The sequence below is a fragment of the Dasypus novemcinctus genome, chromosome 20 (assembly GCF_030445035.2).
Source record: "Dasypus novemcinctus isolate mDasNov1 chromosome 20, mDasNov1.1.hap2, whole genome shotgun sequence".
In the NCBI taxonomy this organism is placed as follows: domain Eukaryota; kingdom Metazoa; phylum Chordata; class Mammalia; order Cingulata; family Dasypodidae; genus Dasypus; species Dasypus novemcinctus.
The window spans coordinates 16530292-16544985 of NC_080692.1; the positions used below are offsets into that span (position 1 = coordinate 16530292).

Here is a 14694-nt window from a genome sequence, read left to right on the forward strand (position 1 = left end):
TATTACCATGTTCAAGCCAATTTTTCACTTCAGGTATATACACAAAAGGAATGCTACATATTCACCCAGAGTTTTGTATATGAGAATGAAACTAAATAAATTGTGGGAAAATGTTTTATAAACTCTTTAAAACGTAAAACAGATTATGGTCATTACTATTATTCAAGAAAGAATTTTACACCTTGAGTCATTTCCTTCCGTTGCCCAGGAGATGTACTGACAATGTAGTTCAAACAGTAGAGTTTATTTTAATATGTCAAATTGAAAGAGAACACAAGATGAAAGGAATTTTTTCCATGTGTTCATTGAGTGTTCAACCAGTAGAAAACTGTGTAACTATTGAATAAAGTAATCTAATCCAAGAGTAGCTTTATAGCCCTTGCAAAATGAATGTGGGAAATACTTTTGTATAAAACCTTAATGGAACTCTCCCAGCATGTCTATTTTTCAGTACTATATACATCCTTTTTTTAAAAATTTTAAAAATTTTTATTTTTTGTTTTTCTTTCACTTTTTAAAATTAAAGGTAATAGATCACAAAGAACACTACATAAGAAATATAAAGAAATATACAAAAATAAGATGTTCCCATATAAACCACTCCCCACTTCATCACCCCATCATTTTTATAAATTGTATTTTTTTGAACATCACAACATCACAAAAAAATCTTACATTAAAAAACATAAGAGGTTCCTGTATATCCCCACCCCCCACCACACTCGACTAAAACCAACAACCTCCCACATAATTGTGGCACACTCATTGCACTCAGTGAACATTTTGGAGCACTGCTGCACCACACTGATAATACTTTACCCTGTAGTTCACACTCTTCCACAGTACATTCAGTGGGTTAATACAGTATATACAAAGCCCAGCATCTGACCCTGCAATATCACTCAGAACAACCCAAAGTCCTAAAAATGCCCACACATCTCCCTGCTTCCAGCAATGACCATGGCCACTTTCTCCAACTCAATGCTATAATTTCTTCCATTAGTAGTCACAATAGTCTTATAGTAGAATATCAGTAAGCCCACTCTAATGCATATTCTATTCCTCCATTCTGTGGACCCTCAGATGGTGATGTCCTCTCCACCTCTAGATCAAGAGGGGGGCTTACATTTCATGTGGACGATGGATGCAATTCCTCTGCTTGCATTTGTAGGCACTCTTGATTCCCTGGTATGGTGGTTGACCATCTTCACCTCCGTGTTAGCTGACCTGTGTAAGTCCAACAAACCAGAGAGTAGGAGCTGCAACTCTGTTGAGGCTCAGGGCTCAGCTGGCACATGGGCAGTCCAGAGATTCAAGTCCCCTGAGTGTGTACCATCCCTAGTGCCAATCACAGGTTCAGTAAAAGGGACAGAAGAGGCATGTTTAGAAAGGTCACATCTGAGTCCAGCTCCATCACACTCAGGAGCACAAATTCCAAAGCAGGGCCCTCTGACATGGCACAGAATTCCAAATCCATCTGCCATGCCCAATACTCTGTGGATCTCCGTAGCCTTCAGGAGAACCAGCAACTAGGGTTCTATCTACTTTGGCTCTCACTTGGGTCCTCTAATGACCTCCCAACTCTTTTTGGAAGACTCTTAGCCATATAAACTCATTTGTCTTTGCCATTTCCCCCTTTTATTCATGGTCAAAAAGCAAATTTTAACACTTGATCCAACATGTAGGCTGAGATATTCTGCTGGTCTGAGTTGACCCTTTAATTCAAGGTCTCTTTCTAGTTGCATCACAAGTTAGTGATTGGTAGTAATCCCTCGGCACCAGAGAGGCTCATCCGCATGAGTCATGCCCCATGCTAGGGGGAAGGTAATGCATTTCCATGCTGAATTTTGCTTAGAGATGGCCACATTTGAGTAAGTCTTAGGCACCCTACCGCTCTAGGCCTAGTTATTTTATGCACACAGGCTCATAAGCATAGTCATCAATATCAAGTGCTCATTATTGGACCATTCTTCCTTGTTGGTCTTTGCCATTGTACTTGGGGGATTATTGCTGTTGGGGAATGTGACAGAGCTCCCTGGGTAGGAACCCAGCACTCCCTCAGTTGACATTTCTAACTGTATCTACAATAAAATTTCCCAATGTATATCAGTACATTTTTATGTCCCCTATATACATGGGAACTCTCCTCCACCCATGCATCTCTCCTCAATAATATTCCACACTGGTGTTCTTCCCATCCCATAGCTGAAACTCTGTGGTCCAAAATTTATTCAACAATGAAGCCTAATGTGTTGCTAAATTCATTTAATAGAAAATTGAAATATAGTGATGGGTTTAAAGTTTAGAAATAGAATACAAAATAATTTAGAAATACTAAAATAAGGAAAAAATAAATTGGTGTATTAACAAAATGAAAAATATTATAAGCTTTATTTCTAATGTTTTGCCTTTCATTACTGTAATAGGTGTAGCCCTGTATGTACAGTGGCAAGGTATTTTCTTTCATTTCTTCCTCAGAGTCAGCATCCTTCCTTTTTTTCTTCAAATTTTTAATTTGTTTTAAAAAATTTTAGATCACAGTAATTAACATACGCAATATAGGAGACTCCTGTATATCCAACGTCAAACCCTTTTCCCCTTTCCCCAGCAATTGTCTTTTCACATGTTCATGTTATATTTGCTGTAGCTGATGTACAGTCTTGAAACATAGGTATCAAACATGGTTCCGTTTTGGTTTACATTATGGTTTATAATTTAAACTGTACAAATTTCTAAATTTTTAGTTTCTCTATGTTTTTCATTATGGTTCACATTTTAGCTTATAGACTTTTATACACTTTTGGTGTAAGTTAACATGTCCTATATCCATCATTGCATGATTTTGTGGAACACTTCCATTGCCCTCCAGTTGTCCTGCTCCCATCTATTCTATAACTCTCTCCCCCTCCTCTCAGGGCCCACAGTGACAGTCAATCTTCAGTACTTGAGGGACCAGATTTATAGATACTGCAACAATGCTGACGGCTTGACATACTAGACTGTCTTATAATTGGGAGCCACTGATTCTCTTGAGAGACACAATTCACTCTATTTGGGAGCATTAGGTCTCTCTAGGTTGTGGGTACACCTTCACATTCATTGTATGTGTCTCCACCCAATGATGTATAACACACTATGACAAAATGAGCACTCACACACTCCTTAGAAGCTTGCCCATGTACCAGATAACCCCCCCTTAAGCACCTTAAACATGTAATCCTTCCTTATTATATTTTCTAAAGAGTTTTCTCAACAATATATTTTAAATCATATCCTGACATTCTCCCATATTAAACTGTTCTCCCCTGCCCTTCCCCCAATTCCTTGGTCCACCTGACCCACCCTCCCAACCCTAGACCCCTCAAGCCCACAAAGTCCCACCCAAAGGTATCCCTATGCCCCCAACTTATCCCTTCCCTGTACAAATACTTACATAGACTTCACCCACGTAGGTGTCAGCTCGCAGCATTCCTCTCCCCCCCAAATTCTTTTAAGCCTCTCTTCCAGGTTTTAGCTCTCTGAGACAGCTTGCTTTTCTTGTTTCATATCAGAAAGTTCATGTAGTATTTGTCCTTCAATGCTTGGCTTGCTTCACTCAACATAAGGTCCTCAAGATTCATCCATGTTATCACATGTGTTTGTACTGTATTCCTTCTTATAGCTGAGTAGTATTCCATTGTATGTATATACCACATTTTGTTTATCAATGGATATTTGAGTTGATTCCAATTTTTGGCAATAGTGAATAATACTGCTATGAACATTGGTGTGCATATATTGGTTTGTGTCCTTATTTTCAGTTCTTCTGGGTATGTACCCAGCAGTGGAATTGCTGGGTCATATGGCAAATCTATAGCTAACTTTTTGGGAAACTGCCAAACAGTCCTCCAGAATGGCTGGATCCTTCTGCATTCCCACCAGCAGTGGATGAGTTTTCCCATTCCTCCACCTCCTCTCCAGCCGTTGTAGTCTTCTGCTTTTTTTGATAGCTGCCAGTCTTACAGGAGTAAGATGGTATCACATTATAGTTTTAGTTTCCATTTCCCTAATAGCTAGTGATTTTGGGCATTTTTTCATCTGCTTTTTAGCCATTTGTATTTCTTCTTTGGAGAAGCATATGTTCAAATATTTTTCCCATTTTTTAAATGGTTTTTTTGTCTTTTTATTTTCAAGATATGAGAGTTCTTTATATATGCAAGGTATGTGTCCTATCAGATATATGATTACCAAACATTTTCTCCCACTGGGTAGGTTCTCTTTTCACTTTCTTGACAAAATCCTTTGAGGTGTAAAAGGCTTTATTTTGAGGTATCCATTTGTTCTTTTGCTGCTTGTGCTTTGGGTGTGAAGTTCATGAAGTCATTTCCTATTACAAGGTCCTGTAGATGCTTCTCTACATTGTTTTCCAAGGTCTTTAGGGTCTTGGCTCTTACATTTAGGTCTTTGATCCATCTTGAGTTAATTTTTGTATAAGACGGGATGTGGTAATCCTCTTTCCTTCTTTTGCATATTGATATCCAATTCTCTAGACACCATTTGTTGAAGAGGTCATTCTCTCCCAGTTGAGTGGGCTTGGTGGCCTTGTCAAATAGCAGACGAGTGTATATATGAGGATCTATATCCGAACTCTCAATTCAGTTCCATTGGTCAATGTGTCTATCCATGTGCAAATGCCATGCTGTTTTCACCACTGTAGCTTTGTAGCATGTTTTGAAGTCCGATGGTGTGATTCCTCCAGTTTCATTTTTCTTTTTTCAGTATGGCTATTCAGGGCCTCTTTCCTTTCCAAATAAATTTCATAGTTAGTTTTTCTAGTTCATTTTTTTTAATGCTGTGTTGATTTTAATTGGGATTGCATTGACTCTGTAGATTGGTTTTGGTAGGATAGACATCTTAATAATATTTAGTCTTCCTATCCATGTACAGGGAATATTCTTCCCTTTACTTAGGTCTTCTTTGATTTCCTTGAACAGTGTTGTGTAGTTTTCTGTGTATAAGTCTTTTACATCTTTAGTTAAATTTATTCCAGGTATTTGATTTTTTAATTTAGTATTGTAAATGGTATTTGTTTCTTGATTTCCTCCTGAGAATGTTGGCATCATAAAATGAATTAGGCAATGTTCCTTCTATTTCAATTTTTTGGAAGAGTTTAAGCAAGATAGGTGTTACTTCTTTCTGGAATGTTTTGTAGAATTCACCTGTGAAGCATTCTGGCCCAGGGCACTTCTTAGTTGGGAGGTTTTTAATGACTGATTCTCTCTCTTTCCTTGTGATTGGTCTGTTGAGATCATCGATTTCTCCTTTCATTAATGTAGGTTGCATATGTGTTTCTAGGAATTTGTTCATTTCCTCTAAATTGTCTTTCTTGTTGGCATATAGTTTTTCAAAGTATCCTCTTATGATAGTCTTTATTTCTGTGGGGTCAGTGGTGATATCACCCTTCTCATTACTTATTTTTTGTATTTGCATCTTCTCTCTCTTTTTCTTTGTTAGTCTAGCTAAGAGTTTGTCAATTTTATTCATCTTCTTAAAGAAGCAGCTCTTTTTTTTTTTTAGTGATTTCTTATTTCCATTTTCATTTATTTCTGCTCTTATCTTTGTTTTTTTCTTTCTTTCTTCTTTCTTTGGGGTTAGCATGATGTTTTTTTAATTAATTCCTCCAATTGTTCAGTTAGCTCTTCAAAAAAATCTTTCTTCTTTTTCGATGTATGAATTTGTGGCTATAAATTTCCCTCTCACTACAGCTTTTGCTGCATCCCATAAGTTTTGATATGTTGTGTTATCATTTTCATCAGTTTCAAGGTAGTTATTGATTTCTGTTGAGATTTCCTCCTTGCCACACTGTTTTCTATGAGTGTATTGTTTAACATCTATATCTTGGTTCCAAATCTGGGTCTCAGGCCCTTGCATATTTCCAGCTTCACTCCACTGTGGTCAGAGAAATTATGTTGTATGATTTCAATATTTCTGAATTCATTGAGACTTTCTTTGTGGCCTAGCATGTGTTCTATCTTGGAGAATGATCCATGACCACTTGAGAAAAATGTATATCTTGTTGTATTTGGGTGTAATGTTCTGTATATGTCTATTGGTTCCAGATCCTCTAATATATTATTCAAAGTCTTTGTGTCTTTATTGATTCTCTTTTGAGATGTTCTACCCAATGGTGATAGTGGTGTGTTAAAGTCCCCCACTATAATTGTAGAGGCATCTACTCTTTCACTTACTTTCTCCAGTGTTTGCCTCACATATTTGGAGGCACCTTTCTTAGGAGCATAAATGTTTATGATTGTTCTTTCTCTTGAAAGATTATGCCTTTCACTAATATGTAGTGTACATCTTTGTCTCTCACAACAGGTTTGCATTTAAAGTCTATTTTGTCTGATAGTAATATAGCTACACCTACCCTTTTTTTGTTATGTTTGCCTGTAAGATTGTTTTCTACCTATTCACTTTCTTTTTTTTGCTTTTTTAAAATATATGTATATGTAGTTTTTTTCTTGTTTTAAATTGAAGTTAATAGATCACAAGAAATGTTTCATTAAAAAACATTAAAAAAAGAAAGCCTAAGAGGTTCCCATATATCCCACTCCCCACTCCCAAAATATCATTTTTGTGAATTGCATTTTGTGAAGATATATACATAACATGAAAAATGTTACACTAAAAAATATAAGAGGTTCCCATATACCACCAACCACCACCCCCACCCCACTACTCCCACACCAACAACCTCCCTCATCATTGTGGCACACTCATCGCACTCAGTGAACAATTTTGGGGCACTGCTGCACTACACAGAGAATAGTTTACCCTGTAGTTTGCACTCTTTCCCAGTACATTCGGGTTATGGCAGCATATGTAAAGTCCAACATCTGACCCTGCAATATCATTAAGGACAGCTCAAAATCCCAAAAATGCCCCCAAATCCCATCTCTTCTACCCGCTCCATGCTCTCAGCAACTACTGTGGCCACTATTTTCACCTTGATGCTAAAATTTCTTCTATGACTCATCAAAATAGATTTATAGTAGAGTATCAGTTAGTCCTCTCTAGTCCATATTTTATTCCTCCATTCTGTGGGCCCTGGGATGATGATGTCCTCTCCACCTCTAGATCAAGAGGGGGCTTATATTCCACATGGATGATGGATGCAATTCTTCTGCTTCCAGTAGAGGCACTCTTGATTCCCTGGTGTGGCGGTTGACCATCTTCACCTCCCTATTACCTGACCTGGGTAATAAATACAAACCAGAGAGTAGGAGTCACCACTTTACTGAGACTCAGGGCCCAGCTGGCACATGGACAGCCCAGAGATTCAGGTCTCATGAGTATGGACCATCCCTAGTGCCAACCACAGGTTCAGTAAAAGTGACAGAAGAGGCATGTGTAGAAAAGCCACATCTGAGTCCAGCTCCATCACACTCAGGAGCACAAATTCCAAAGTAGGGCCCTCTGACATGGCACAGAGCTCCAAATCCATCTGCCATGACTATATACCCTGTGAATCTCCATAGCCTTCAGGAGAACCTGTACCTGGGGTTGTATCTACTTTGGTTTTTCTGGGGTCCCGCTGAGGTGTGCATAAGCACAACCCTTCTGATGACCTCCCAACACTTTCTGGAAGACTCTTAGCCATATCAACTCATTTGTCTTTGCCATTTCCCCCTTTTATTCAAGGTCAAAGAGCAGTTTTTAACACTTGATCCAACATGTAGGGTGAGATATTCTGTTGGTCTGAATTGACCCCTTTATTTGAGGTCTCTTTCTAGTTGCTTCTCCAGTTAGTGATTGTTAGTAATCCCTCGGTGCCAGGAAGGCTCATCCCCAGGAGTCATGTCCCACACTGGGGAGAAAGTAATGCATTTCCATCCTGAGTTTGGCTTAGAGAGTGGCATGGAGCAACATGGAGGCTCTCAGGAAGTAACTATTAGACACCCTGGAGCTCTAGGTCTAGTTCATATTTCAGGCACACAGGCTCCTAAGCATTGTCATCAGTATCAAGGTCTCATCATTGGACCATTGCTCCTTGTTGATCTTTGCCATTGCACTTGGGTCCATTCACTTTTAATCTCCTTGAATCCCTGGGTCTAAGATGAGTTTCTTGTAGACAACATGTAGATGGGTCATATTTCCTTATTGAATCTTCCAATCTGTGTCTCTTAACAGGTGAATTTAATCCATTGACATTTAGTGTTATTACTTTTAAAGAAATACTTACATTAACCATATTTTCTTTGGATTTGTGCTTGTCATATGTTGTTTGATTTTTTCCCCCTCTTTTGGTAGTTTTAGTTGTTCTTACACTCTCCTCCAACTCTGTCTCTCCTGTTTTTTTCTTTCCTCCTGTAGCACTCCCTTTAGTATTTCTTGAAGGGCAGGATTCTTGGTGGCATACTCTCTTAGTTTCTGTTCATCTGTGACTATTTTGAACTTTCTATCATTTTTGAATCCTAGCTTTGCTGAATTTGTTGGAAATTATTTTCTTTTAGTGCCTTGAGTATGTCATACCACTGCCTTCTTGCCTCCATGGTTTCAGATAAGAGATCAGCACTTAATCTTATGGAGCCTTCCATGTATGTGATCTTACTCTTTTCTCTTGCTGCTTTTAGTATTTTCTCTTTGTCTCATGCATTGGATAATTTGACAAGTATATGTCTTGGGGTAGGCCTGTTAGGATTTATGCTGTTTGGGATGTATTGTGCTTCCTGGACATGTACATGCATCTCCATCATTAGGTTTGGGAAGTTTTCAGCCATTATTTTCTCCAACACCCCTTTTGTCCCCTTTCCATTCTCTTCTCCTTCTGGGATGCCTATAATGTGTGTGTTTGTGCATTTTGCATTGTCATTCAGGTCCCTAAGACTCTGCTGGATTTTTTCTATCTTTTTATTGATTAATTCTACTATTTTTTTAATTTCAGATGTACTGTCTTCCACATCACTAATTCTTTCCTCTGCCTCTTCAAATCTGCTGTTATTTGCTGAGAATATATTTTTGATTTCTTGGATTGTGCTATTGATCCCGATCATATTCATGATCTTTTTGTGCATGATCACAATTTCTTCTGTATGCTCTCCAAGTGTTCTCTTAATATGCTGAATCTCTTTCTTCACTTCATTGAATTGTTCCATGATACATGTTTTGAGAGCTTTAATTACTTGTTCAATATTCCACTTCTCTTCCTGGCTTTAGTTTGTTCATTGGATTAGGCCATGTTTTCCCAATTATTGGTATGGTCTGTAGTTTCTTGTACCTGTCTGGTCATAATTTTATCATGTTGGATTTATTCTGTTGATTATCTTCTTTGTCTAGATTTGGGGCTTAATTAGTTGTTTTTGTGTGTGTGTGTAGAGTCTTCTCTTTGTCAGTTTGTTCTTCTTATTCTACTTCCTGGTTGTTGGCTAAGTTCCCTTGAAGGAATATATTAGGTCCAAAAGGGGTAAAAAAAGAAAAATATGATAGTAATATTGATAGTGAATGTTAGCAGAAGAACCACATGAAATCTAGGAGAATGGATATTGAACCTAATGTAAGCTGTGTATAGTTATAACCATAAAAAATTGGAGTATCTATAATGAGATAGTAAACTGAATATGGGGAGGAATATAATATGAATTAAAAGATCAGTGTGGTCAGGAGAGAGGGAAAAAGAAAAGAAATGACAATAATATAAAAAATGAATAAACGATAGAAGAGATTAGAGGTATTAGAGATAAAAAGTCAGAAAAATTGGGGGCTCAAGAAAGAGAGGTGGACTATAAGAGAAACAATAAATTATGGAGGAGAGAATGCTGTAAAGGAAAGGGGATAATGTTGTTTGCCAATATCAGTGCACACAGAAAAGAGAAAATTGAGATTGTGGAAGCATAGCAAATAAGAAATGTTGCATGCAGCACTAATATTTAAAAAAGGAAAAAAAAGAGAAAAGGGGAAAAAAAGGAAAAAGAAAGAGAGAAGAAAAAATAGCAAAGCAAGAAAAAGAGAAGGAAAAAAGAAAAAGAAGTGCAGTTGGGTGGGGGGAGCAGATAAAGAGAAAGGAAATACAAGTAAACAAGCTAACAAATAAAACCAGACAAGGCCTCAGGCAAGGAAACCACTTTGCAATTGAATAAAGTGCTTAGGAGTCTGACCTTCCCCCTTTTTCCCTTCCTCACTTTCCTCTCTCCCAGGGCAGCAGGAAGTTGTATGTGAGTGTCCTATAGGAAATTCAAACAGGTCTCTGGTGAACCTCAGAAAACATGTCTCGATTTCTTGGGAGAGAGCACCCGCCCCTTGCCAAGAACCCTGAATATGCTATTGGAAGCCTGCAAAGCACATCCTACCATCCCTCTCCCTTAGCTGTGCTACAGGGGTCTAGTTAATTTTCTGACTTCACCTTCTCCCAAAATTTCCTAACCCAGTGCATTTAGGTAAATCAGTTTCTCTCAGGATATTTGCCTCTCCTCTCTTCCTAAGTTCTCCCCAAGTCAGCTGATATGCTCCTCCAAACTCAATAAAAGGGGGGGACCAGAAAATTGAACCTGTACTCCTTGGGCCCCTCTGCACCTCCCACTTAAACCCCACTCCCAAAGATAGTCCAAGACCAGAGGGGTAGGGCAATGCTGGAGTTCCGGGAGTGCTAGGCTCAGGAAACAGAGGCCTGGGAGAATGTGGACTTGGGGTATGTAGGTCTGCAAAATGTGGTTGCAGGGGTTCGGGGAACACGGGCTTGGGGTTCACACATTTGGGGAACAAGGAGCTTAGGAAAGCTGCAGCATTACTGGCAGCTCTCCGGGAGCCCTATGCCCTCAGTCCTGGGTGGAAAGGATTACCTTCCCACGACATCTGAGTTCAGTGTTAGAAACACGCAGTTCTACCTTGAACAAGCATTAATTCTGCTGCAGTGTCTCCAGATTGACGTCCAGTCACCTCCTGCCCTGTAGGTTGCCAAAACAGCCTGCTCCAGCAAATTTCCATTGCCACACAGCTGGTCCTTTGCAGGAGAGATGACGATGGTGTATTTACTTGGATGCCTTTTTGCCCTGCCTCCTATCTACATCCTTTATACCCAAGAATTCCCAATCCTCTAATCTGTTTTCATGTGGCAATGTTTTCATTTCTTGTATGTATCTTTGATCTCTCTCCTCTATTGCAGTACAAAATACTCTATACCAATCTTAGATTGTAGAAATCCACATAATGAAAGGGGCATTTACATTAATAAAGGAAGAACTTTCAAATAAAACCTGAAGATCAGTTCTATTCCTACTGATTACAGTCTAGGTTCATCAATGACCCAGATTTAGGGTAAAGTCAATAGTGATGGCAAACAAGTTTACTTCTGAATATGTGAAACTAGTCACACTAGATCTGTTATCTATTTCATGATCTCCTTTCAGCTAAAGTATTAATGCAACATATCCTTTCTTTTGGTTTCTGCAGCTTTGGTCCACTTTCCTTCGACCAGAGTTGGTCCAGCCAGCTTTGGAAAGATCACTAAAAAAACTTCAGATGGACTATGTCGACCTCTATATTATACATTTTCCAGTTGCTCTGCAGGTTAGAAATTTTCATGATCAAACCAATTTTACTTACTATAGCAGTATGATCTTCACCTTGCACAGATGGTTGAATTACCCTTTTATATGAGGTAATGAAAGTGGGGAGGAATCCTAAATAATATTCCGTGATTCACATGTTATTGAATAATCTTTATATCCCTGGTTCCCTATTCCACACCTCCAAGAGATTAGCATTCAATAACTTCAATGTCTCTGACTCAAAATCTTGAGGAAATTACTAGGCCGGGTCCAGGGCACAGGCCTGATTCTGGCTCGCAAATCTTTGGGGAATTAGCAGACTTCATGCAGCTATGGTGAGCAACGAAACTGCCTCATGTTGGCCTGCAAGGTCTTTTCCATATCTCTCATCAATTTCAAACGAAAATACTGTTTGTCTTTCCTCATTCTGGTTGGATCTAAAAGTAGCAGCCTGCACAGGGACCTGCAGACCCTTGCTCTAAGTCTTGACTCCGCTTCAAAGTCGGGTTTGTAGCCTGCCCTCAATCACTAATGGCTGTAAGGAGTCTAGATTAAGTAGCAGAAGCTACTTATGTAAAACTAAGAGTTTATTTGATTATGTAAATGGGAGGTCCAGGTGATACTGGATTGAAGGAATCAAAATTGTTTTCAAAGTATCTATTTTTTTCCATCCCTTGTCTCTGCATTCCTTCAGTTCAATTTTACTATTGGCCCACAATGGCCAATATGCCACTGGGGCAGGTCAAAGTCTGGGGATAAATTCTTGAGAACATCTCTGGCTCTTCCAGCTCCATGTTAACCCTGAAAAAAACCTATATGGGCTCTTTTTGGTCCATGTGTTTATTGCCTGGGCCCTCATGTGTTCAGGAGATAAGGGACTGTGATTGTCAGCCTGGGGCAAGGTAACAATTCCTTTGTGGTAGAAATTAAGGTCATGTAAAAGACTGCTTTTTCACGTGAAGAAGAGACGTTCCAAACTCTAAAGAGCAAATTTAAATAGCATAAGCCCATTATGAGTCCACATTGGGGCTAAGGACAAAAAGATATTTATTAAAACATAATAGATATGAGATTATAAGAATTTTTTCTTCTAAAAGTCATTCCTTACAACACTATACACCCACGACTTTGTAACAATTAGTATCGGGAAAGTTTCCTCCACCTAACTCATGGAGCCCTAGTGTCCCAGCTCTAGGTGTTCATGACACCACGACTGAAAGGCAGAGGCATTATTTTGTGATCTTCCTATAACGACTCCTTATATTCCAGCCTGGAGAGGAGCTTCTTCCAGTAGATGAAGATGGAAAATACATATTAGACACCGTGGATCTTTGTGCCACCTGGGAGGTAAGTGCTGTTGCTCAGAGAATTGAGCTCATACAAGGAAACCAGGATAGGAAATCTGTTTCCCTCATGCACCAGTGAGAACTCGGGAGTGTCACTAGATGGGCTTCCACCTAATGCTTTCAAATTACCATCAAGAATTGGCCAAATGATCCCAAAGTCCTCTTCAGGCACTAACGTATATTTATTCCGCAGTAGCAGTTTTTGTCAGAAAGCACAACTTTCTTCATAAAAAAGGTGACAACACCATGGCAATCTGGAAAGGAAACAGAAAAACCTTTTCTTAGAAAGTGCAAGAGGGAAATTATCTATCCCTTCTAGAAGAATGCAGCAATTTGGACAACAGATTTATTGGTATATTGATAATATCAGTTTTACCAGTCATGTACTCCCAAAAATATTGCCACATTCCAAATTACAGAAAAACCATGGGAATTGGGAACATCAAGTACAGCCCAATTTCAAGCCTACACTTCCACTGGAAATGAGAGTAAGACATGTAAATTCAGTGGACTCCCTCTCAGATTTTACAAACTGAAATTAATCTTTTCTGAAAAATCTTGCTTTTTTTTAATATAATACGATTCTTGGGAATGTCTATTGCCATAAACGAGGTTACAATTTCACTTCTGGAACAGAATTTCTCAGATAATTTTAATCAAGAAGAACGACATGCCCTGGTAACTCAAAGACTGTTAATGTTTTACTCTTCTTCTAGTGTCCCATGCTCCTACTTGGAAAAATGAATCTCTGTAACTGCCTGGCAGGAGATGAGAGAGATATTTCCCAGTGACTTTCCCATTGCTCTGGCTACCTCTCTAGGTCCACCCTACAGCTGGTTATTCTGTGAGCTGAACTAGGAGATATTTTACAATTTCTCAACCTATTTTTTTTTCATAATCTAACTGAAGACCTTCTGACAATGTTGCTTTATTCCCTCTGCTATTCATAGACTTGAAATTATGACATTCATCTACTAATCTATTACTCAAAAAAATATTTAGTGAACAGTTATTATGTGTAGCACATAGAGACAAAAAAACGTCCTTGCCCTCATAATTCTATGTTCAACTCAGAGGAGACAGACAATAAGCAAGGTGAATGATAAACATAAGTTTGTCAGGTGGAGAGAAGTAGTGCAAGGTAAGGAGAAGAGGGAGTTACTTGGAGGAGCGGGATTTGTTACTTTATAGAGGCTTCTAGGTGTAATCATCATTTAAATGGAGTCTTTTGAGGAGAGACATGCAGATATCCAAGGGAAGATAATCTTTGTAGAGGAAGCAGCAAGTTCAAAGGCCCTTAGGTGGTAGAGTGCTTTGAGTATAAAAATAGTGAGTTCTCAGACGACTGGAAGAGGAAAGGATGGCAATCGATGAAGTCAGAGGGCAAAGAGAATACCAGCTCCAAGAGAGCCTTTCGGAAGCTTTTTTTATTTTTATTCATTATGAGCTCAGAAGCCATTACAGGGTTTCATCTGATTTACTTTTCTGTAGGATCACCACACATTTGCACTAACACCGTAGTGAAAAACCACATGAGGCTTTTAAAATTTACATTAATTATAAATCATTAAGATGAAAAAATCAGTTCATGAATGTTATGAGTCAGCTAAACAGGTGCTGATGCAAAATGCCAGATATTAGTTGGTTTTTATAAAGGGTATTTTTTGGGGGTAGGAGCCTACAGATATCAGGCCATAAAGCATAAGTTACTTTCCTCTCCTAAGTCTATTATTATCTGTTGGAGCAAGATGGCTGCTGAAGGCTGTGAGGGTTCAGGCTTCCTGGATTCCTACCTTGCAAGGTCTTGCTTCTCTCTGCATTCAAGG

The 14694-nt window shown here is 38.8% G+C and overlaps 1 protein-coding gene across 1 annotated transcript in view; it reads left to right on the top strand.

The window, feature by feature from the left end:
• The window catches only part of LOC101426998 (aldo-keto reductase family 1 member C1), an 87264-nt gene that overhangs the window by 58372 nt on the left and 14198 nt on the right, over positions 1–14694 (top strand). Inside the window, exons 3-4 of the mRNA XM_071210090.1 lie at positions 11425–11541; positions 12792–12869. Coding sequence (XP_071066191.1) covers positions 11494–11541; positions 12792–12869 — 126 coding nt within the window. The 5' untranslated portion in view covers positions 11425–11493. The remainder of the gene's footprint in view (positions 1–11424; positions 11542–12791; positions 12870–14694) is intronic.